The sequence below is a fragment of the Mytilus edulis genome, chromosome 1, assembly GCF_963676685.1.
Source record: "Mytilus edulis chromosome 1, xbMytEdul2.2, whole genome shotgun sequence".
Classification (NCBI taxonomy): domain Eukaryota; kingdom Metazoa; phylum Mollusca; class Bivalvia; order Mytilida; family Mytilidae; genus Mytilus; species Mytilus edulis.
In genome coordinates, this window is record NC_092344.1 from 72,452,794 (window position 1) to 72,478,334 (window position 25,541).

Consider the following 25,541-nt stretch of genomic DNA (forward strand, 5'->3'; position numbering starts at 1 on the left):
ATATGAAAGATTGATGAATATGTCCAACCAATGTGAAATTGTTAATGTGAAAGAAAAAGAAAAGGAATATGATGGTAAAGATAGTGACAGTATAAAAACAGAAATAAACCTAGAAGAAGATGTAACCAAACAACATGGTAGTGGTCAGGTTTTGCAAAAAACAGAATTGAAAAATTTAAAAGAAACTGTAGATCGATCAAAATCAGACAATCAAGAGGAAAATAGGATGGATGTTGATGAATATGATGGTGCAGCAGAGGGTAAAGCTATCAAGATGTCTCCTGAAAAATTCTTAAGAAATGTGGAAAAATCGCAAAATCGCAAAAGATTAAAGAGTAAATGGTTATCATTTCATTTGTAATGAAGAAGTGGATTATTTAAAACTATTGGAGACTTCAATCAATCACTTGTATTTTTCTTTAAATTTGTCTATATTTATATATGTATATAATATATTGTCTATTTGTATATTTACACTGTGTACCTTTAAATTTAATTAATAAAATAAATATTTAGATAACATATGTTCGCCTATTAGTTCTAGTCCACGATCGCGTAGTATATATAAAACGTTGAAAGTGCTATTGATATCACAATTGTCATGGCTGATGATCATTTCTGCGAGGATTTATTGCGTCTTTATCCTGACAGTAACCCTCAATATCAACAGCAGTTGCGAGAGTTAAATGATCGATTGAGTGTTGATAATGACAACAGATCAAATCTTACGGTTAAGGTCTATTCATGTTATTATTGTAAACTTCTGTTTGATCACCCTTCCAAACTGAAGAGACACCAGAGAAACAGTTGTACATTTCCATGTCGACAATGTGATAGACATTTTGATTCAGCGGAAAATTTGTTTAAACATAGCAACATCGATCATACAACTTATCAGACTGGTTCAGGAAACACTGATTCAAATTCACATACTACAATCAAACATAAAAGTGTGGATAAGTCTGCTCTCTTGGGAATAGCACGAGCTCGTTTCATTTATCCGAATGAGGATAATGGGGAAAAGTATGATCTTCTAGCATTTTTATCTGGAATTAAGCATGAGGTAAAAACTCATTTACAAGAGATGTGTGATGAACTCGGTCATATTAAGTGGTATATGAATTGTCTTGTGCAAATGATCAAGCCGAATGGAGGTGAAGGTGGTAATGATTTAAAGAATAATGCACATTTTATCTCGAAGACATCGAATCTAGTTGATAGAGCAAATATAGATGATGAACATGATATTAATGTGACATATCAAAAAATATTCAAAAGTTTTGATGAGTATATACGAAATGGGAGCGGTTGGTCATTAGATCATATTAAACACATTGAGATTAATACAGCTAAATATAAACCTTTAGGCGGTGGATCGTATATACCCCTACCAAGAACTCTTGCTGCAACCAGAGCGTTACTCAACATAAGAAACTTAGATGAAAAATGTTTTGTATATGCTATTATAGCATCCATACATCCTACGTGTTCAGGTGACCCTTCTAAAGTGCATCACTACATCCCATATGAACATGAATTGAACATGGAAGGTATACAATTGCCCGTTGCACCATCATTTGTGAGTAAATTTGAAAGGCAGAATAACATTTCAGTAATGGTGTTAGGATTTGAAGAGGGTGAATTTTTCCCCCTCCATGTAACAGGTCTAAGAGAAGCTCATCATGAAGTTGACTTATTGTATTTGAAAAGTGGGAATAAAAGTCACTGGTGTTTGATTACAGATCTCAATAGACTTTTATATCGAACAAAATGCTTGGGACGCAGTCATAAGTATTGCAGATTCTGTTTATCAGGTTTCACCAGTGAACATACTTTAGAGAAACATATAAAATACTGCTCAAAATTTGAAGCTCAACATGTGACATATCCCACCAAGGGGGTAGACGATATACTAACATTTCAAGATCACGCCAAACAGTTACAAACATCATTTGTTATTTATGCTGACATGGAAACATTTTGCGAACCTATGGTTACTGAAGAGCCAGAAGATAATCGAACCAGCACAACGAAATTAACAAAGTTGATACCATGCGGGTACGGTTATCAAGTTGTTTGCATCGATGACAGATACACTCAACCACCTAAAATATATAGAGGTGAAAATGTTAGTGAACACTTCCTTCATAGTCTTCTTGACGAAAATAAACGTATAAAGGCTATTTTGAACAATCCTGAACCCTTGTGCATGACTGTTGAAGATGAGGAAGATTTTCAATCAAGTACACATTGCCACATTTGCATGGAAGAATTTACAGATTCCACTATCCGCGTTCGAGACCATGCACATGTTTCAGGTAAATTTCGTGGCGCTTCATGCAGAGATTGCAATCTTAATTTTAAAGAACACACATTCGTGCCAGTTATATTTCATAACCTGAAACAGTTTGATGCACATTTAATCTGTTCCTCGATAGGTATTTTCAAGAGTGAAGAAATTGGTTGCATAGCCACGAATGCAGAAAAGTACATCAGTTTCAACCTATCCAATCTGCGCTTTATCGATTCATACCAGTTTTTGAATTGTTCACTAGAGGAATTGGTATCGTCAATGTCTAAGGAGAATCCGAAAGAAACATTTAAACATTTTACAAAAGAATTTGATGATGATAAGCGGATTGCTCTTTTGTTGAAAAAAGGAACATATCCTTACGAATACATTGACAATGCAGCAAGGTTCAATGAAACTGAATTACCCTCTATAGACAAATTCTACAGCAATTTATCAGAGAAAACAATTAGTCAAACCGAGTATGAACATGCGCAACGGGTATGGAATCAAATGAATATTAAGAATATAGGCGAATATCACGATCTTTATCTAAAAACTGACGTTCTATTATTAGCTGATGTATTTGAAACTTTCAGGAAGAAGTGGATAACGAACTATTCCCTCGACCCTGCAAATTATTACACTCTTCCAGGGCTTTCCTGGCAATCTGCATTGAAAATGACTGGTGTGAGACTTGAGCTATTGACAGATCCTACAATGTGGCTCTTCTTTGAGCAGAGTATACGAGGAGGTTTAACAATGGTGAGCTGCAGACATGCAAAAGCAAACAATCCCTACTTGAGCAATTATGATCCAGCTTTACCAACTTCATACTTGATGTATGTAGATGCGAACAATTTATACGGTTTAAGCATGAGCATGCCATTAGCTGTGGGGAAATTCCAGTGGTTGTCAGAAGAGGAAATAAACGATTTCAATGTCTTAAATGTATCCAATAACGCTGACATCGGATATGTCATTGAATGCGATTTGGATTACCCAGATAACTTACACGATCTTCACAATGATTTTCCTCTTGCAGTTGAAAAAGGAGTGATAACAAATGAAATGCTTTCACCTCATTCACGTCATCTGTATGAGCAAGCAAATGATGATGGGAAAGAATACCAACCGAGCACCAAATTGCTAGCTACTTTGAAAGATAAAAAGCATTACATCTTGCACTATGTGAATCTAAAGTTATACCTCAAACTAGGTTTGGTTTTGAAGAAGATTCACAATATAGTTTCATTTGAACAGCGTCCATGGTTGAAACAGTATATTGACTTCAATACCGAAATGAGGAAAAAGGCTACTAGCAATTTCGAGCAAAAACTTTTTAAAAATGGCAACAATGCTATTTTCGGTAAATCAATGGAATCGTTGCGGAAACATATCAACTTCTCTCTCTGTCATAGGTGGGATAAGTTTCAAAAACTTACTGCAAAATCATCATTTAAAAGCTTTAAGATATTCAACGACCACTTGTGCGGCGTGCTACAAACCAAAACAAAAATTTTCTTCAACAAACCAATTTACCTAGGACAAATGATTCTCGATCTGTCAAAGGCGCACATGGTTGATTACTACTACAACCACATGAAAAAACTATACAAGGAGAATGTAACATTATGTTACACAGATACTGACAGTTTCATTATGCATGTGAGAACTGATGACATATATAGAGACATGTCGTTAAACAGTGAGCTATATGACTTTTCAAATTATCCAGCTGATCACCCTCTTTACACCAAAGACAGGAAATCGATTATTGGTTTATTCAAAGATGAATGCAAGTCCATTCAAATGGTGGAATATATCGGACTAAGAGCAAAAATGTATAGTTTTATCACCGCAGACGACAAGGAAACTGTAGTAGCAAAGGGTATTAAAACCCGAAATGTTAGATTCGAACAATATAAAAACACCTTGTTCAATTGTTCTCCACTACTCTCGCATATGTACACTTTGAGAAGTTTCAACCATCAGATTCACATGGTGAAGGTTGTGAAAAGTGGACTATCACCATATGATGACAAGAGACACTTGCTGGATGATAATGTGCATTCGCTAGCATATTTTCATAGAAAATTAAAAGAAAAACATTAATACAATTGTAAATTGAAAAAAAATCCATATCCGTAATAAATTCAAGAAAAAGAAAACACACTGTACAATAATTATATAATATTTTATTTCATGTAAATAAATATATGATTTTATAATAAAATATATCAACATATTTAAGTTTTATCCGTTTGCTATCAACCTGGGGAAGTGAAATACATAGGGCAATGGGGAGTAGCATGGTAAAATGGCGACTTTAACTTAAAAACCCCAATGAAAATACATAACTTTAAAACCCAAATGGACCTTCAAACAAACTTCAAACATAATGACAATAGGACAATGGGGAATAACACCTTCAAACATTAAGGCAATAGGACAATGGGGAATAACACCTTCAAACATAGGACAATGTGAAATAACACCTTCGAACATTAGAACAATGGGGAATAGCACCTTCAAACATTAGAACAATGGGGAATAACACCTTCAAACATTATGTCAATGGGGAATAACACCTTCAAATGGGGAATAACACCTTCAAAACACACCAGTGAAATACATTGGACAATGGGGAATAACACCTTCAAACACGATGAAAATATTACAAATAAATTTTAGATTAAAATATAAGAGACATATTCTTTGGTAAATTAAACACAATTATGAAAATGGGGAATTACACCTTCAAACGCACCAGTGAAATACATTGTGCAATGGGGAAAAAGACCTTCAAACACGATGAAAATATTACAAATAAATTTCTTAAATTTTAGATTAAAATATATGAGACATATTCTTTGGTAAATTAAACACGTGAAAATCGCATGTTTAATATTTTCCTTAAAATATCGGAAAAGTTCTCCCTATTGAACGAAAGTCCGAGTGAATTTAAAACAGACCCTGGGACGTTCTTTAAATGAATGAATATCTCTTCAGATGTGAAATGGCTGCATTCCCTTATCATTTTATTTAATTGATATCTTTGATCAAAAATTTCCTCGGCAGCATTAAACACATCTAATTCGGCAAATCCAGGATTTAAAACAAATTGAAAGTCTGCATAATCCATAAAAATAATTAAAATTGGTGAGGGAATTTTACAAAAAAAATCTCTCATTTGAATATCACATTTTGTTGTTAATTTATTATAAATACATGCAACAGATAAAGTTCTTAATGAAGGTGGAGCTGACCGCTTTCGTTTTTCACTCAGTGTCTTTTTTTCTACTTCTTCTCCCATTGTCCTTTTTCTGTTCTGATTGGCTAAAAGAAATAAATAAGATACATAAACTCTAGTAAAATAGTTTTCACATCATAAATCTACAGATACATGCATGAAAACAAATGAACAAAGTGCGACACCTGTATTAAGAAATTGGATTTCATAATGGAGATTTCTAAAATAAATGAAAAGGATGAATTGAGTAGTGCAAATGTGGAAGAATATTCACTTAAAATGACAGATGAGCATGATTACAATTTTATCAATATGGATACAGCTGAAATCAGTGACCAGTTTCCACAACTGCACTGGCTTGGTGCAAAGATGAAAATTGTCGGATTGTTATTCTGTTCGATAACTCTAGCAGTTATATTAATAAATGGGCCATTAAACAGTGAAAATGATCCTCCATTCATATCTGATGATGTTAAACGAAACAGTAGCGGAAACGATTTATTTTGTAATAAAATGGACACTTTTGCTTTATCTGAAGATATTTTTGTAAATACATGTATATTGAATAGTGAACTGTTTGTATTATTGAGAAATGATCCTCTTAGAAATGAGATCGCTTTAAATCAAAGGCAATGGTTTTATCTTAAAGCGAGTATTTCACATATTGATAAATCAATCTTTGATTGGAAAAATGTTGCTAAGTTATAAATGATTTCTATCCTAACTATTGTATATAAGAACATATTAGAAACAGAATAAAAATTTGATCACTTACTGGTGTTATCTTCACTCGCCATCTTCAACTGCTTCAGAAAGTATGAATCCAGCTCCAGCTGTTTTCTTTTTCTTCTTTAGCCCCTTGAACGGGCCAGATTCTGCTGCAACAATCACCTTTCTGACGTCCGACTCTGACACTCCCGCCTCCTCATCGCTATCGCTGATAGCAATCACCTTTCTCTAAAATAAGAATATCATAATATAGAAAATCATCTTAAAATTTTAAAGTTATTTCAATGTTTTCAATTTTTTTTTTTTTTTTTTTTTTTTTTTTTTTCTTTTTATGGTACATTTAATTGGATAATTACTTTAAATTCATAAACTTGAAAATTATAACTACTTATTTTGATTTACATAGAAAAAAAAAAACAAAAGTTGTTTTACCTTTCTTTTCAAAGTAACTTTTTTTACTTCTTCTTCTTCTACTTCTTCTTCTTCTTCTTCTTCTTCTTCTTCTTCTTCTTCTTCTTCTTCTTCCTCTTCAACAACTATAACCTTCTTTTTCCTGCTAGGTTTTTGCAGCTAAAAAAATTAATATATAATAAAAACAATTGAACGTGTAAGAAATCATATAAATCAACGTTTGCTGTGGGAAAGAAATTCGTATTTATTAGCGGTTGAGAAATTTACCTAGAAACAAAAATGTTGAAATATCTGCAACTGAACGTTTATCAAAACATTTTTTACTTGCTATCAATAACTTTGAAAATTAATACTAACAGTGGTGAAATCAACCCAGAAACAAGTGAAATATCTGCAGCTGAACGCAAGCCGCTTGTAAATACTCTCTATCAATAACTTACTTTTAACTAAAACGTTTGTTGTATATTAAACCTATAAAGTATATATTTATGTTCAATTATTTGCTGTTGAAGGATAATTAGAACGTTTATCATATAGTTTTTACTCGCTTTCAATAACTTTGAAAATTATGTGTACTTACTAGCAGTAGTGAAATTTACGAAAAAACATATAAGGTGAAACATCTGCAGCTGGTGCTTTTATTAAACACTCGCAATATCTTACTTTAAAATAATTTTGTAGATCGCTCCTATTTCTTAGAGAATAAAATATATATCACGCTCAACTATTTGCTGCTGAACGATAATAATTTAGCTATATGTTCATGTAAATATTTACTGCTAAATATTAGAAATCACTAACCTGTTTTTTTATTTCTGCCTCAGCTTTTAAAAGAACTGGCTTCAGATTGCATAGCTCTTTAAACTCATCAGTCCCAAGAGTTATGCTTCTGCTACTTGTTAAACTGCCTATGTGGATATAAACATATCCCTTGTACGGTGTAACCGCAATGTTCTTCTTTCTTCCAAAATTCAACTCAGCCCGCTCTACTTCTCCACCAAATCCCCTCATGTACTCAACCTGGTTCATCATTTTTATCGCTTTATGATAGAATTGAGTGTACCGCGTTAATAAAGGAATAAAGCTTCCGTTTCATTAAATTATGAATAATAGTTTCCAACACTTATTTACTCCTAAAGGCTCGCCAACCTTCCATTATCCATGTTACACCATTTTATTAATTCATATGTAATTTCAGTGTAGATCTGTCCCGATCGCGATTTTTCATGTCAGATTGATCTCCAATATTGCGGCAGTATTTGGATAATACACCTTCTGTTTACATTAAATCTTAGTTCATCAGTTTAAATATAAAGTGTTTATCACCTTTCAAATTTGAAAAGTGATCATTACTCAATAAATTTTGATTGTTTTTATTTAAGATCAATTATATATTATAGATTTGTTCGAACCGGATTTTGATGGTTATTTTTTACATCTCATTACTATTTTTTCTCTCTATATATAATTTTTCCTTCATTAAAACAAAACCTATTTTCTTTTCTTTTCTTTGGATCATATTTTCAATGGTAAATCGAGTTGGATTTTGACGATTATTTTTACATCTCATTACTATCTCCTTTTTTTTTCTCTCTCTCTCTCGCTCTAATTTTTTTCATCGTTAAAACACCTTTTTTCTTTTCTTTGGATCATAGTTTCAATGGTGAATCCTATCTCCTTTTTCTCTCTCTCTATTTTTTCCTTCGTTAGAACATAAGCGACTTTTTTCTTTTCTTTGGATCATCTTTTCTTTGGATCATATTTTCAATGGTGGATCATATCTCCTTTTTCTCTCTCTCTCTATTTTTCCCCCTACATGCTACTTTTTTCTTTTCTTTTCTTTGGATCGTAGTTAATTGTTTTGCTCATGACTTTTTTGCAGCTAGCTAATTTTTCCCATGTGTAAATATTTCATTTGATAAGATTTGAGATTGAAGCTTGTGGATTACCATCTTTTATAATTAATAGTTGATAAAAATGTTTTAAGCAAAGTTTTTGTTTTGCAAATTTCTAGATATGCTCTTTTCTTTTCTTTGGATCATTGTAAATGGTGAATCTTGTTTTGTTCATGACTTTTTTTTCAGCTAGCTTCTTTTTTCCTGTGTAAATATTTCATTTTCTTGACAAGATTTGAGATTGAAGCTTGTGGTTTGACCTCTTTGAAGAGTTGTCTCATCAGCAATTAAACCATATTTCTTTTATAATTAATAAATTTAAAGTAGATAAAAATTAATTAAGCAAAGTTTTTGTTTGCAAATTTCTAGATGATATACAAATGGTGTCAACTGGTAATCATCCACATTGATTGGGGTAGCAATGCAGTGGGAAAAGTTTAAGAAAAGTCTAATTTATTAACACATATCAAATACAAATACTTTATTCCATGAAACAACATAGTAAGTTTCAAAACAAATCAAGTTTTCTGCACTATTTATATAACAATTGTAAATAATATAAACAAGAGAACTATCAAATGAAATTTGGTTATAAAAAACTTACATCATTTGTAATGCACCATTTTTTTTCACATAAAACATGTTATAGAAAGCACCATGACAGCGGTTACAAATCAAGAATTTTTATATATTTATCTCTAGGTTTAACTTAATCATATAGCACTATAAAAAGTAATAAAAACAAAAGAAAAAAAGTTTAAGCAAACACAATATGATAAAATATGCGATAATATGTTGTAATTAAATTTGGATGCTGTAAATTCTCATATGAAAAAATTCCAAAGATGAAAATGATGATAAAGTAAACATAAAAACAAAAAGTTCTCCAAACATTATATACATATATATATTATTTACATATATACAATAATACCAATCATATTTGTTTTTTAATTTAATTTATTTCTATTACAAAACTAAACATATGTAAATGGAAAACTAAAAAGAATAATTTAATGAAAGGAATAGATTAATAATGAACTTTAATACCAGAGAAAGTAGATTATTTAATGAAAAGAATAGATTTATAATGAAATTTATGGTTTGAATGAGCATGAAACATATAAACTAAGGTGAATTTATAAAAACAAACTACATGTATACTACTATTTACAATATAATAAAATGAGAGTAGAGAAATGCGAGTATAATCAAAATCTTTTCTTTAATTAAAATAAAGTGTAACTAATCCAAATAAATCAAATGAAAGAAAATTGAAAAGTTTTGGTGATATAATTTTTCATAATATAAGTAGATTTGTAGAATACATCCTCATCAGTGATTATTAAAATTTAGATAACAGTGTATAAATAAGTTTATAAAATTTAGAAAAAAGATTATAAAATTTAGAAAAAAAAAAAATAAAAAAAATATAAAATTTAGAAAAAAAATTTAAAAAATTTCATAAAATTTAAAAGTTTAGAAAATTAATCATAGGTTAGTCTCTGTGGCCGAATAGATATCCTGTTTGATCTTCTCAATATTCTTGGTGGTTGTTGTTGTGCTGGGGCTACTCGTCTGTTATTTTCACGTGGTGGAAAAAAATAATTTATAATTTCTTGAAGCCTTTCATAAATTGCGATGAGGATATATTCTACAAATTAAAAAGTAGTAAATACAGAGATAGATATTAACTTAAACAGTTTTTTTTTGGTGTATTAACAAAATCTGCAATTTCTATTTCGGATAGTGAATCTGCATCGACATTGAAGGAGAATTGGTGTTGGCGGAAATTGGTTTTTGCAGTTCTCTTCTTTTTGCAGATGCAAAATAACATCAGCGACAAGAGCATAACACATGCTAGAGATGCTGTAAAGATAAATTTGAATATGTCACTTACTTTAAAAATTATAAAATATATTGATATATATAAATAGATTAGACCATTGGTTTTTCTGTTTGAATTGTCTTTATAGCTTACTGTTTGGTGTGAGCTTTTGCTCTGTGTTGAAGGTCATACTTTGATCTATAATACATTGGCACTCATACCGCATCTTTTTCTTATTTATAAATAAGTGTTTTTATTAGAACATGTATATATTTTTATTTTATTTATTTATTTTATTTTTATATTGTTTGTCAATCAAATAAATAAATTAAATTTAGATACTTACCAAAAATCATTATAAGAATGATCTTAATATTATCTAGACCCTTGTCTTCCTCCTGTGCATGTGGTGTTGACTTCTGAAATAAAGAAATAAAATCATGTATTTCATGAAAATGTTGATATTAAAAAATCTTATCCTTCACATTTTAATTTGTTTTTAAGCACTATACTATAGAGAATACAAATTGACTCGTTCATGTACATGTATTTCCTAATAAAAATAGAAAACAAAACGGACGTTTTAATTAAAAAAATATCAGATAAATGCTTACCAGTTGTTTATCAGTGGTGCCGATTGACAATGTGGATCCTGGTGTTACTCTTGTTGCTGCTGTTGTTGTTGTAGAAGCTATGACTCCATTCTGTAAAAAAAAAATATACATAATGTAAGAAATGTTTTACACAATAAAATTAATAAATAATATATAAGATCTGCTCATAGTTTAGGTTGTTTCTAGTCACTTTACATATAGAGACAATACTACGTGATTACTTTAAAGCTCTTATTATTCTGTTATTCTTTTCTAATTTCCTATATACTTACATCACAATGTATACCATTAACAATTGTTATTGTTTCTGGTGCTGCTAAAACATTGCTGCATTTAGAATTTCCTTGTTTGATCTCAATTGAATGCAGGTCTCTATTATTTGCAAGGTCCAATTGTCCGGCAACAAAAAATCTTTCGAATACGACTTTCTTTACATCTAGTCGGATTCTGGTGTTGTAGAGCCCTGCTCCAGTCCATCTGCAATGGAGAGTATCCCCCTCCACTGTGCATACATCTCTCAATTCATGCGAGCATGAAACAGCTGACATTGTGAAACAAATGATGATGAATATAAACATGGTGTTGATGGGTGACATTTTGCAAATATTTTGAGGAATTAAATACCCGGATGAGAAATAAAAACAATAGTCTAATTAGGGAATAAATTAGGGGTAATTAATTCCGTGATATATGGTTGGGATAAGAGTGGTAGATGGATAAGGTTTAATTAATGTTTGAGTATGGATTGTTTTAATAAATAATAATAATAGTTTTTACAATATATGCTAGGGTTAGGGTTAATTAATATATTTTCAATTCTTATTCATTTTTGTTACAAATGAAACTTAAAAGTTTTATAAAATTTCTTCTCTCAACGCGAAGTCATTTAATCTTCTATTTTTTCAGTTTTACTTTTAACTTCTTTATCCAAAATATTAACAATTTAAATTGTCTATATGTTAAATGCGATGGAAAATAAATCAAAACATTCTTTTATAAGTGAAAAAACAAAATTTTCATTTAATATTATACAACAGTTATATTATGTAATTTTCTTGACGTCTGCAAAATGCAACGTGTGAAAAAAATCAAAACAGTCTTTTATATTTCTACAAATTTTAAAATCCAATATTTTGATATTATTCAACAAATATATTATACAATTTTGCTAGCGGGAACAAATTTTTGTCAACGTGGCAAAAATATTTGCTGCTGCCACACAATATATACTACTTGCATACTAAGGTAAAGAAAAGCAAAAAAGCGACTCAAAGAACTAAATAGAAAAAGACGAAATGATCTGATTTTCTGTACCTCAATTTTTTTTAACTGAAAAAAAAAAAAAAAAATGTCTTCACTGGGAACTCTCGAGCTGAAACCTACACTCTTCAGGTTAGCAGGGACAATACTCTGTCTTTAATTTTGTCATTTTTGCGCATTGGATCGTTAAAGACCCTGTCAGTGGTTCAAAATATTGCTTATCAAAGACATGTCTACTAAGTTAACGAATGCTGCATTCGAATAGGGACAGCTCTATTCATTCTCAAAAATTTTGCAATCTTTTGACATAGAAAACACCCTTTTCTATTTAAAATAGATATTCTACATTATAAGGTGTCGACTTTAAGTTAGGAATGGAACTTGAATAACTTTGAAAAGTTTAATTTGTTATAATAAAACTTAAACAAAAGGTTGCCACATATGTGATATGATGGACACACCAACCTTTAATGACAGTACCCTTTTATGTTCCCTTATCTTTGGAAATCTTCAAAATCTTAAATATCTTCTTTTTAATTATTGGTTTCCCCTTAAACATCGGACATTAATTTTGAATAGTTCTGCTTTAAAATTCATCTAGTAATCTTTCTATTATTTAAAATTATTAAAGGTTAAGCTTTTTCATGTCCAGCAGCACATATTACAGTGTTATCCGGATTCATCGTTATACGATGCGGGAAAAAATGCTATTGTCAAGTTCAATTTCAAATAAATAGATTCGTGTTTGAACAAAACTTTGATCTGATGTACAATGATTGGTGTATTCATTGTTGGTCTTTAATGCCACTTTTAGCATTATTTGCTATTTCATGGCGCCCAGCTGTTTTTGAGTGTAGAAAGCTGAGACGCCCGGAGAGAACCACTGACCTTCGGCAGGGAAACTGTCAATCCTAGTCACTTCAGATTGGAGTCGAACCAAGCTACCACGTGTAGGGTTCGAACTCTGAAATAAGCAGTGAAGTAGTAATTTTTACTAACGAAAGAAACTTGTTTCTCACTTTATCCAGTTTTCGTTTGATATATAGTTTTGTTTTCTATTATTCAAGTTGAAGAAACCAAGACGTTTTAAAAAACGATTTGAAGAAAACAAGGTAGCCGAGTGCATAGTTCTTTCAAACATATTATTTTATCGCTAGAAGGCTGTGTCGTCAGTAACAGATAGAAAACTCAGGTTAAGAATTTATAGAGCAGACAAGGGGCAGTGGCAAATATTTCATGTATATTATGAACACAGAGAAGATTACCCCGGCACCCTTTGCCAAAAAAAAAAATCTTTTTCATCCATGTGCCTTTGGACTTTATGTTTTGAATTGTAGTTTCACTTTCCATATTCGGTATTCATTCTAATGTAAGCTCCACGTGGCAAAAATCACGTGATGCAGGAATATTGTATCTTGGAGTTAGGCTATTTCTTTCTTTTCGGGCGGGGACTCCAGGCAGACAACATGCATGTTTTATAACGCAACTGTATATTTTCTTATTAAATGAAGAAAGTTGCCGGTCCAGTACAAGGATAGATCGGTTAGAAAGCAAGGTTTTAATTTTAATTAGATTGGAAAGCTTAATTTGAGAGTTAAAATCGGAGAGGACGAAAAAAAGGGGGGGGGGTGGGAGCGGGTTCTTCCACAGGGAATATTTTTATCTTAGGAACTCTACATTAAAAAGTTTTTTTTAATTATTTATTTAAAAAAAAAGAAAGGGAAAAACAATTGTAAGGCAAATTGTGAAGGTTATTTCTTCCTTTCTCCCGTGGGGCTATCTCGCATATATCTGGTTTACCGTCAAACCGAGCGCATGGATGTCTTTTGGTTGTTTCTGTCACTAGGTGGCTGTATCATTGACGTCTATCCCATATTTTCATATTGAAGCACAATGCACACGTAAATATTGTTTTAGAACATGAATTTAAAGTTTCATGTCATGCATACTAAGGTAAAGAAAAGCAAAAAAGCGACTCAAAGAACTAAATAGAAAAAGACGAAATGATCTGATTTTTTGTACCTCAATTTTTTTTAACTGAAAAAAAAAAAAAAAAAATGTCTTCACTGGGAACTCTCGAGCTGAAACCTACACTCTTCAGGTTAGCAGGGACAATACTCTGTCTTTAATTTTGTCATTTTTGCGCATTGGATCGTTAAAGACCCTGTCAGTGGTTCAAAATATTGCTTATCAAAGACATGTCTACTAAGTTAACGAATGCTGCATTCGAATAGGGACAGCTCTATTCATTCTCAAAAATTTTGCAATCTTTTGACATAGAAAACACCCTTTTCTATTTAAAATAGATATTCTACATTATAAGGGGTCGACTTTAAGTTAGGAATGGAACTTGAATAACTTTGAAAAGTTTAATTTGTTATAATAAAACTTAAACAAAAGGTTGCCACATATGTGATATGAATGACACACCAACCTTTAATGACAGTACCCTTTTATGTTCCCTTATCTTTGGAAATCTTAAAAATCTTAAATATCTTCTTTTTAATTATTGGTTTCCCCTTAAACATCGGACATTAATTTTGAATAGTTCTGCTTTAAAATTCATCTAGTAATCTTTCTATTATTTAAAATTATTAAAGGTTAAGCTTTTTCATGTCCAGCAGCACATATTACAGTGTTATCCGGATTCATCGTTATACGATGCGGGAAAAAATGCTATTGTCAAGTTCAATTTCAAATAAATAGATTCGTGTTTGAACAAAACTTTGATCTGATGTACAATGATTGGTGTATTCATTGTTGGTCTTTAATGCCACTTTTAGCATTATTTGCTATTTCATGGCGCCCAGCTGTTTTTGAGTGTAGAAAGCTGAGACGCCCGGAGAGAACCACTGACCTTCGGCAGGGAAACTGTCAATCCTAGTCACTTCAGATTGGAGTCGAACCAAGCTACCACGTGTAGGGTTCGAACTCTGAAATAAGCAGTGAAGTAGTAATTTTTACTAACGAAAGAAACTTGTTTCTCACTTTATCCAGTTTTCGTTTGATATATAGTTTTGTTTTCTATTATTCAAGTTGAAGAAACCAAGACGTTTTAAAAACGATTTGAAGAAAACAAGGTAGCCGAGTGCATAGTTCTTTCAAACATATTATTTTATCGCTAGAAGGCTGTGTCGTCAGTAACAGATAGAAAACTCAGGGTAAGAATTTATAGAGCAGACAAGGGGCAGTGGCAAATATTTCATGTATATTATGAACACAGAGAAGATTACCCCGGCACCCTTTGCCAAAAAAAAAATCTTTTTCATCCATGTGCCTTTGGACTTTATGTTTTGAATTGTAGTTTCACTTTCCATATTCGGTATTCATTCTAATGTAAGCTCCACGTGGCAAAAATCACGTGATGCAGGAATATTGTATCTTGGAGTTAGGCTATTTCTTTCTTTTCGGGCGGGGACTCCAGGCAGACAACATGCATGTTTTATAACGCAACTGTATATTTTCTTATTAAATGAAGAAAGTTGCCGGTCCAGTACAAGGATAGATCGGTTAGAAAGCAAGGTTTTAATTTTAATTAGATTGGAAAGCTTAATTTGAGAGTTAAAATCGGAGAGGACGAAAAAAAGGGGGGGGGAGCGGGTTCTTCCACAGGGAATATTTTTATCTTAGGAACTCTACATTAAAAAGTTTTTTAAAATTATTTATTTAAAAAAAAAGAAAGGGAAAAACAATTGTAAGGCAAATTGTGAAGGTTCTTTCTTCCTTTCCAAGGCCGTAGCGCATGTCTTTTTAAAGTGAGGCATTTCGCCGAGCGGAACGAGGCGAAAAATTTTTGGGCCCTTTTTTTTAGGGGGGTTCGGATGCATGAAACGGAAGAAGCTTATTTCAGCATTAATATCTATAATAAAAAAAAAAATATAACAGAAATGCGTTTTTTTTATTAGCTAGCCTAGTAAGTAAGAAAACGAGTTTCAATATTAAAGTTAATCTCTGTTGGTAAACCAAAACTTTCCGATTCTCCTGTAACCCGTACTATTAAAAAGCTTCAACACACGTTCTGATGTATATATATATATATATTTATCTCCAACAGCAAGTTATAAGCTTCTAAAAGACCAGAACATATTATAAGCATCAATTAAGATACATTTATTATACATAATCATTAACCATAAGAATATGTACAGAGAAGACTAGACCAACATTGTTACTTAACCAGATGTTTGACGTTCTAATGTCACAAGTTATCTGTAAACATGTAAACATTCCGCTGGAAGACATGTCCACCTATTTGGACACATTATTCTACCAATTTTTAAGTCATTGGTCTAACCCACCGTTCGGGGTTCGAACCCACGGCCTACCACAATAGAATCAATGGAACACGCTAGCATACAACCAAACAATGCTAATAATAATAATAATAAAAAAAATATATTTTCAAACAATACCAAAAATATAGTTCATACTTTTATCAAGGATTTGTATAGAAATACAAATCCTTGCTTTTATTAAAGATAAATAAAAATCATGAATTGCTTTATACGTTAAAGACTTCCATATAAAAGGCGCTTCATGATTTTGTTTAAATCAATTATAAATAATCCTTATATTTTTTGGTCAATGAATTATTTTATCGATTTGCATTTGCGGCATGTTTGTTTTTCAGTGTGTAAACATTGGTAGATTCAAAAATAAACCAAGAAAGTTATAAGCCAGCATACTTATTGGGGGTGTTTCAACTTTTTTTTCTCTTAAAGAACCCGTCTTCAACCAGTTTTGTAACGACATAAATAAGATTTGTTTCAATTTTTGTATTTTGATTTGTAATCGGGACACTTATTTTGTTTTACCGTCACCGCTATGGTAAAATAATTATATTCAAAATAGCTGCTGCAGATTGGAAACACTGTATGTAGTGTGCCGGTAGATAGTTTGAAACTCGAAACTCGCATATTGATAATGTAAAATACATGAAATTAAAAAAAATGACACTTCTAAAGTTTGATCGTCGTTTCAAAAGTGAGGCATTTGCCTCATTTGCCTCCATTACGCTACGGCCCTGCTTTCTCCCGTGGGGCTATCTCGCATATATCTGGTTTATCGTCAAACCGAGCGCATGCATGTCTTTTGGTTGTTTCTGTCACTAGGTGGCTGTATCATTGACGTCTATCCCATATTTTCATATTGAAGCACAATGCACACGTAAATATTGTTTTAGAACATGAATTTAAAGTTTCATGTCATGCATACTAAGGTAAAGAAAAGCAAAAAAGCGACTCAAAGAACTAAATAGAAAAAGACGAAATGATCTGATTTTCTGTACCTCAATTTTTTTTAACTGAAAAAAAAAAAAAAAAAATGTCTTCACTGGGAACTCTCGAGCTGAAACCTACACTCTTCAGGTTAGCAGGGACAATACTCTGTCTTTAATTTTGTCATTTTTGCGCATTGGATCGTTAAAGACCCTGTCAGTGGTTCAAAATATTGCTTATCAAAGACATGTCTACTAAGTTAACGAATGCTGCATTCGAATAGGGACAGCTCTATTCATTCTCAAAAATTTTGCAATCTTTTGACATAGAAAACACCCTTTTCTATTTAAAATAGATATTCTACATTATAAGGTGTCGACTTTAAGTTAGGAATGGAACTTGAATAACTTTGAAAAGTTTAATTTGTTATAATAAAACTTAAACAAAAGGTTGCCACATATGTGATATGAATGACACACCAACCTTTAATGACAGTACCCTTTTATGTTCCCTTATCTTTGGAAATCTTAAAAATCTTAAATATCTTCTTTTTAATTATTGGTTTCCCCTTAAACATCGGACATTAATTTTGAATAGTTCTGCTTTAAAATTCATCTAGTAATCTTTCTATTATTTAAAATTATTAAAGGTTAAGCTTTTTCATGTCCAGCAGCACATATTACAGTGTTATCCGGATTCATCGTTATACGATGCGGGAAAAAATGCTATTGTCAAGTTCAATTTCAAATAAATAGATTCGTGTTTGAACAAAACTTTGATCTGATGTACAATGATTGGTGTATTCATTGTTGGTCTTTAATGCCACTTTTAGCATTATTTGCTATTTCATGGCGCCCAGCTGTTTTTGAGTGTAGAAAGCTGAGACGCCCGGAGAGAACCACTGACCTTCGGCAGGGAAACTGTCAATCCTAGTCACTTCAGATTGGAGTCGAACCAAGCTACCACGTGTAGGGTTCGAACTCTGAAATAAGCAGTGAAGTAGTAATTTTTACTAACGAAAGAAACTTGTTTCTCACTTTATCCAGTTTTCGTTTGATATATAGTTTTGTTTTCTATTATTCAAGTTGAAGAAACCAAGACGTTTTAAAAACGATTTGAAGAAAACAAGGTAGCCGAGTGCATAGTTCTTTCAAACATATTATTTTATCGCTAGAAGGCTGTGTCGTCAGTAACAGATAGAAAACTCAGGGTAAGAATTTATAGAGCAGACAAGGGGCAGTGGCAAATATTTCATGTATATTATGAACACAGAGAAGATTACCCCGGCACCCTTTGCCAAAAAAAAAAATCTTTTTCATCCATGTGCCTTTGGACTTTATGTTTTGAATTGTAGTTTCACTTTCCATATTCGGTATTCATTCTAATGTAAGCTCCACGTGGCAAAAATCACGTGATGCAGGAATATTGTATCTTGGAGTTAGGCTATTTCTTTCTTTTCGGGCGGGGACTCCAGGCAGACAACATGCATGTTTTATAACGCAACTGTATATTTTCTTATTAAATGAAGAAAGTTGCCGGTCCAGTACAAGGATAGATCGGTTAGAAAGCAAGGTTTTAATTTTAATTAGATTGGAAAGCTTAATTTGAGAGTTAAAATCGGAGAGGACGAAAAAAAAGGGGGGGGGGAGCGGGTTCTTCCACAGGGAATATTTTTATCTTAGGAACTCTACATTAAAAAGTTTTTTTAAATTATTTATTTAAAAAAAAAAGAAAGGGAAAAACAATTGTAAGGCAAATTGTGAAGGTTCTTTCTTCCTTTCTCCCGTGGGGCTATCTCGCACATATCTGGTTTATCGTCAAACCGAGCGCATGCATGTCTTTTGGTTGTTTCTGTCACTAGGTGGCTGTATCATTGACGTCTATCCCATATTTTCATATTGAAGCACAATGCACACGTAAATATTGTTTTAGAACATGAATTTAAAGTTTCATGTCATGCATACTAAGGTAAAGAAAAGCAAAAAAGCGACTCAAAGAACTAAATAGAAAAAGACGAAATGATCTGATTTTCTGTACCTCAATTTTTTTTAACTGAAAAAAAAAAAAAAAAATGTCTTCACTGGGAACTCTCGAGCTGAAACCTACACTCTTCAGGTTAGCAGGGACAATACTCTGTCTTTAATTTTGTCATTTTTGCGCATTGGATCGTTAAAGACCCTGTCAGTGGTTCAAAATATTGCTTATCAAAGACATGTCTACTAAGTTAACGAATGCTGCATTCGAATAGGGACAGCTCTATTCATTCTCAAAAATTTTGCAATCTTTTGACATAGAAAACACCCTTTTCTATTTAAAGTAGATATTCTACATTATAAGGTGTCGACTTTAAGTTAGGAATGGAACCTGAATAACTTTGAAAAGTTTAATTTGTTATAATAAAACTTAAACAAAAGGTTGCCACATATGTGATATGATGGACACACCAACCTTTAATGACAGTACCCTTTTATGTTCCCTTATCTTTGGAAATCTTAAAAATCTTAAATATCTTCTTTTTAATTATTGGTTTCCCCTTAAACATCGGACATTAATTTTGAATAGTTCTGCTTTAAAATTCATCTAGTAATCTTTCTATTATTTAAAATTATTAAAGGTTAGGTAGCACTCCACAGTTAGAAAATAAAATTAAAAATGAGCCACAAAATGTTTTATCATCTCCTATTCCTGGATTTCTAATACATTAACCTAACTGTTTGTGTTGTACATGTGCATAGGTATGTAATCAGTATATTCCATAGATTTAATTTTCAAAAGTTAAAAGAGTGAAAATTAATTCCTTTTATGTGTATCCATGGCAACATTCTGCATTTATTTACCATAAAATATTGTAAAAAGGGGGGTGGACATGTCACATATCCCCCCAAAATTTGGATCAAACTAGAATTTCAATGCCTTTGAGTGATACCTTTTTAGAAACTGTTTTCATTAATCTTCCTAATGATCAAATAAAAAATGGGTGTCTTTCGCCTCATTTTTTCGTAAAATCCAATCACAAAGTTCGTGCGATAAAAAGTTGGAAAAAAACATTACAATAATTGCCGGACCAATGTATGGTAGGGACATGCAAATACGGACTGTCATACAGAAAACAGCCTATATTACATACATTACATAATCTTGATGTTCATATAAACCCAATACAAAGGCTATTTTAATACTCAGCTATCCAAAAATGAATTTTATTGCACACTAGCTCTCATATTTGAAAAATCCACAGGGGCCAAAATGCGAAACTACACACCTAACTGTGGAGTGCTACCTTAAGCTTTTTCATGTCCAGCAGCACATATTACAGTGTTATCCGGATTCATCGTTATACGATGCGGGAAATAATGCTATTGTCAAGTTCAATTTCAAATAAATAGATTCGTGTTTGAACAAAACTATGATCTGATGTACAATGATTGGTGTATTCATTGTTGGTCTTTAATGCCACTTTTAGCATTATTTGCTATTTCATGGCGCCCAGCTGTTTTTTGAGTGTAGAAAGCTGAGACGCCCGGAGAGAACCACTGACCTTCGGCAGGGAAAATGTCAATCCTAGTCACTTAAGATTGGAGTCGAACCAAGCTACCACGTGTGGGGTTCGAACTCTTGAATAAGCAGTGAAGTAGTAATTTTTACTAACGAAAAAAACTTGTTTCTCACTTTATCCAGTTTTCGTTTGATATATAGTTTTGTTTTCTATTATTCAAATTGAAGAAACCAAGACGTTTTAAAAACGATTTGAAGAAAACAAGGTAGCCGAGTGCATAGTTCTTTCAAACATATTATTTTATCGCTAGAAGGCTGTGTCGTCAGTAACAGATAGAAAACTCGGGGTAAGAATTTATAGAGCAGACAAGGGGCAGTGGCAAATATTTCATGTATATTATGAACAAAGAGAAGATTACCCCGGCACCCTTTGCCAAAAAAAAAATCTTTTTCATCCATGTGCCTTTGGACTTTATGTTTTGAATGTAGTTTCACTTTCCATATTCGGTATTCATTCTAATGTAAGCTCCACGTGGCAAAAATCACGTGATGCAGGAATATTGTATCTTGGAGTAAGGCTATTTCTTTCTTTTCGGGCGGGGACTCCAGGCAGACAACATGCATGTTTTATAACGCAACTGTATATTTTCTTATTAAATGAAGAAAGTTGCCGGTCCAGTACAAGGATAGATCGGTTAGAAAGCAAGGTTTTAATTTTAATTAGATTGGAAAGCTTAATTTGAGAGTTAAAATCGGAGAGGACGAAAAAAAGGGGGGGGGGGGGGCGGGTTCTTCCACAGGGAATATTTTTATCTTAGGAACTCTACTTTAGAAAGTTTTTTTTAATTATTTGTTTAAAAAAAAAAGAAAGGGAAAAACAATTGTAAGGCAAATTGTGAAGGTTCTTTCTTCCTTTCTCCCGTGGGGCTATCTCGCATATATCTGGTTTACCGTCAAACCGAGCGCATGCATATCTTTTGGTTGTTTCTGTCACTAGGTGGCTGTATCATTGACGTTTATCCCATATTTTCATATTGAAGCACAATGCACACGTAAATATTGTTTTAGAACATGAATTTAAAGTTTCATGTCATGCATACTAAGGTAAAGAAAAGCAAAAAAGCGACTCAAAGAACTAAATAGAAAAAGACGAAATGATCTGATTTTCTGTACCTCAATTTTTTTTAACTGAAAAAAAAAAATGTCTTCACTGGGAACTCTCGAGCTGAAACCTACACTCTTCAGGTTAGCATGGACAATACTCTGTCTTTAATTTTGTCATTTTTGCGCATTGGATCGTTAAAGACCCTGTCAGTGGTTCAAAATATTGCTTATCAAAGACATGTCTTCTAAGTTAACGAATGCTGCATTCGAATAGGGACAGCTCTATTCATTCTCAAAAATTTTGCAATCTTTTGACATAGAAAACACCCTTTTCTATTTAAAATAGATATTCTACATTATAAGGTGTCGTCTTTAAGTTAGGAATGAAACTTGATTAACTTTGAAAAGTTTAATTTGCTATAAAACTTAAACAAAAGGTTGCCACATATGTAATATGATGGACACACCAACCTTTAATGACAGCACCCTTTTATGTTCCCTTATCCTTGGAAATCTTAAATATCTTCTTATTAATTATTGGTTTCCCATTAAACATCGGACATTAATTTTAAATAGTTCTGCTTTAAAATTCATCTAGTAATCTTTCTATTATTTAAAATTATTAAAGGTTAAGCTTTTTCATGTCCAGCAGCACATATTACAGTGTTATCCGGATTCATCGTTATACGATGCGGGAAATAATGCTATTGTCAAGTTCAATTTCAAATAAATAGATTCGTGTTTGAACAAAACTATGATCTGATGTACAATGATTGGTGTATTCATTGTTGGTCTTTAATGCCACTTTTATCATTATGTGCTATTTGATGGCGCCCAGCTGTTTTTTGAGTGTAGAAAGCTGAGTCGCCCGGAGAGAACCACTGACCTTCGGCAGGGAAACTGTCAATCCTAGTCACTTAAGATTGGAGTCGAACCAAGCTACCACGTGTGGGGTTCGAACTCTTGAATAAGCAGTGAAGTAGTAATTTTTACTAACGAAAAAAACTTGTTTCTCACTTTATCCAGTTTTCGTTTGATATATAGTTTTGTTTTCTATTATTCAAATTGAAGAAACCAAGACGTTTTAAAAACGATTTGAAGAAAACAAGGTAGCCGAGTGCATAGTTCTTTCAAACATATTATTTTATCGCTAGAAGGCTGTGTCGTCAGTAACAGATAGAAAACTCAGGGTGAGAATTTATAGAGCAGACAAGGGGCAGTGGCAAATATTTCATGTATATTATGAACAAAGAGAAGATTACCCCGGCACCCTTTGCCAAAAAAAAAATCTTTTTCATCCATGTGCCTTTGGACTTTATGTTTTGAATTGTAGTTTCACTTTCCATATTCGGTAGTCATTCTAATGTAAGCTCCACGTGGCAAAAATCACGTGATGCAGGAATATTGTATCTTGGAGTTAGGCTATTTCTTTCTTTTCGGGCGGGGACTCCAGGCAGACAACATGCATGTTTTATAACGCAACTGTATATTTTCTTATTAAATGAAGAAAGTTGCCGGTCCAGTACAAGGATAGATCGGTTAGAAAGCAAGGTTTTAATTTTAATTAGATTGGAAAGCTTAATTTGAGAGTTAAAATCGGAGAGGACGAAAAAAAGGGGGGGGGGCGGGTTCTTCCACAGGGAATATTTTTATCTTAGGAACTCTACTTTAGAAAGTTTTTTTTAATTATTTATTTTAAAAAAAAAGAAAGGGAAAAACAATTGTAAGGCAAATTGTGAAGGTTCTTTCTTCCTTTCTCCCGTGGGGCTATCTCGCATATATCTGGTTTACCGTCAAACCGAGCGCATGCATGTCTTTTGGTTGTTTCTGTCACTAGGTGGCTGTATCATTGACGTTTATCCCATATTTTCATATTGAAGCACAATGCACACGTAAATATTGTTTTAGAACATGAATTTAAAGTTTCATGTCATGCATACTAAGGTAAAGAAAAGCAAAAAAGCGACTCAAAGAACTAAATAGAAAAAGACGAAATGATCTGATTTTCTGTACCTCAATTTTTTTTAACTGAAAAAAAAAAAAAAAAATGTCTTCACTGGGAACTCTCGAGCTGAAACCTACACTCTTCAGGTTAGCAGGGACAATACTCTGTCTTTAATTTTGTCATTTTTGCGCATTGGATCGTTAAAGACCCTGTCAGTGGTTCAAAATATTGCTTATCAAAGACATGTCTACTAGGTTAACGAATGCTGCATTCGAATAGGGACAGCTCTATTCATTCTCAAAAATTTTGCAATCTTTTGACATAGAAAACACCCTTTTCTATTTAAAATAGATATTCTACATTATAAGGTGTCGTCTGAAAGTTAGGAATGAAACTTGAATAACTTTGAAAAGTTTAATTTGCTATAAAACTTAAACAAAAGATTGCCACATATGTAATATGATGGACACACCAACCTTTAATGACAGCACCCTTTTATGTTCCCTTATCCTTGGAAATCTTAAAAATCTTAAATATCTTCTTATTAATTATTGGTTTCCCCTTAAACATCGGACATTAATTTTAAATAGTTCTGCTTTAAAATTCATCTAGTAATCTTTCTATTATTTAAAATTATTAAAGGTTAAGCTTTTTCATGTCCAGCAGCACATATTACAGTGTTATCCGGATTCATCGTTATACGATGCGGGAAATAATGCTATTGTCAAGTTCAATTTCAAATAAATAGATTCGTGTTTGAACAAAACTATGATCTGATGTTCAATGATTGGTGTATTCATTGTTGGTCTTTAATGCCACTTTTATCATTATGTGCTATTTCATGGCGCCCAGCTGTTTTTGAGTGTAGAAAACTGAGACGCCCGGAGAGAACCACTGACCTTCGGCAGGGAAACTGTCAATCCTAGTCACTTAAGATTGGAGTCGAACCAAGCTACCACGTGTAGGGTTCGAACTCTGAAATAAGCAGTGAAGTAGTAATTTTTACTAACGAAAGAAACTTGTTTCTCACTTTATCCAGTTTTCGTTTGATATATAGTTTTGTTTTCTATTATTCAAATTGAAGAAACCAAGACGTTTTAAAAACGATTTGAAGAAAACAAGGTAGCCGAGTGCATAGTTCTTTCAAACATATTATTTTATCGCTAGAAGGCTGTGTCGTCAGTAACAGATAGAAAACTCGGGGTAAGAATTTATAGAGCAGACAAGGGGCAGTGGCAAATATTTCATGTATATTATGAACAAAGAGAAGATTACCCCGGCACCCTTTGCCAAAAAAAAAATCTTTTTCATCCATGTGCCTTTGGACTTTATGTTTTGAATGTAGTTTCACTTTCCATATTCGGTATTCATTCTAATGTAAGCTCCACGTGGCAAAAATCACGTGATGCAGGAATATTGTATCTTGGAGTAAGGCTATTTCTTTCTTTTCGGGCGGGGACTCCAGGCAGACAACATGCATGTTTTATAACGCAACTGTATA

General features: G+C 32.5%; 4 protein-coding genes across 5 annotated transcripts in view; 1 reads left to right on the forward strand and 3 right to left on the reverse strand.

Annotated features, from left to right (window-relative positions):
- Positions 1-25,541, reverse strand: part of LOC139488755 (uncharacterized) — a 76,555-nt gene that overhangs the window by 33,985 nt on the left and 17,029 nt on the right. The gene's annotated exons all lie outside the window — the stretch shown is intronic.
- Positions 602-4,405, forward strand: LOC139482553 (uncharacterized). Its single transcript, XM_071266485.1, has one exon. It carries the CDS (start codon positions 602-604, stop codon positions 4,403-4,405), a length of 3,804 nt encoding a protein of 1,267 aa, XP_071122586.1.
- Positions 5,483-7,715, reverse strand: LOC139488752 (ABC transporter F family member 4-like). The gene is made up of 4 exons (XM_071274590.1): positions 7,485-7,715; positions 6,705-6,842; positions 6,319-6,500; positions 5,483-5,629 (listed from the first exon to the last, which is right to left on the reverse strand). Exons 1-3 carry the CDS (start codon positions 7,713-7,715, stop codon positions 6,330-6,332), a joined length of 540 nt encoding a protein of 179 aa, XP_071130691.1. The 3' UTR covers positions 5,483-5,629; positions 6,319-6,329.
- Positions 9,045-11,616, reverse strand: LOC139488738 (uncharacterized). Of its 2 annotated transcripts, none has more exons than XM_071274576.1 (4): positions 11,293-11,616; positions 11,021-11,110; positions 10,753-10,825; positions 9,045-10,232 (listed from the first exon to the last, which is right to left on the reverse strand). In XM_071274576.1, exons 1-4 carry the CDS (start codon positions 11,614-11,616, stop codon positions 10,066-10,068), a joined length of 654 nt encoding a protein of 217 aa, XP_071130677.1. In that variant the 3' UTR covers positions 9,045-10,065. The 2 variants fall into 2 exon arrangements, with proteins under 2 accessions (XP_071130677.1, XP_071130670.1); XM_071274569.1 differs by having other exon boundaries at positions 9,045-10,447.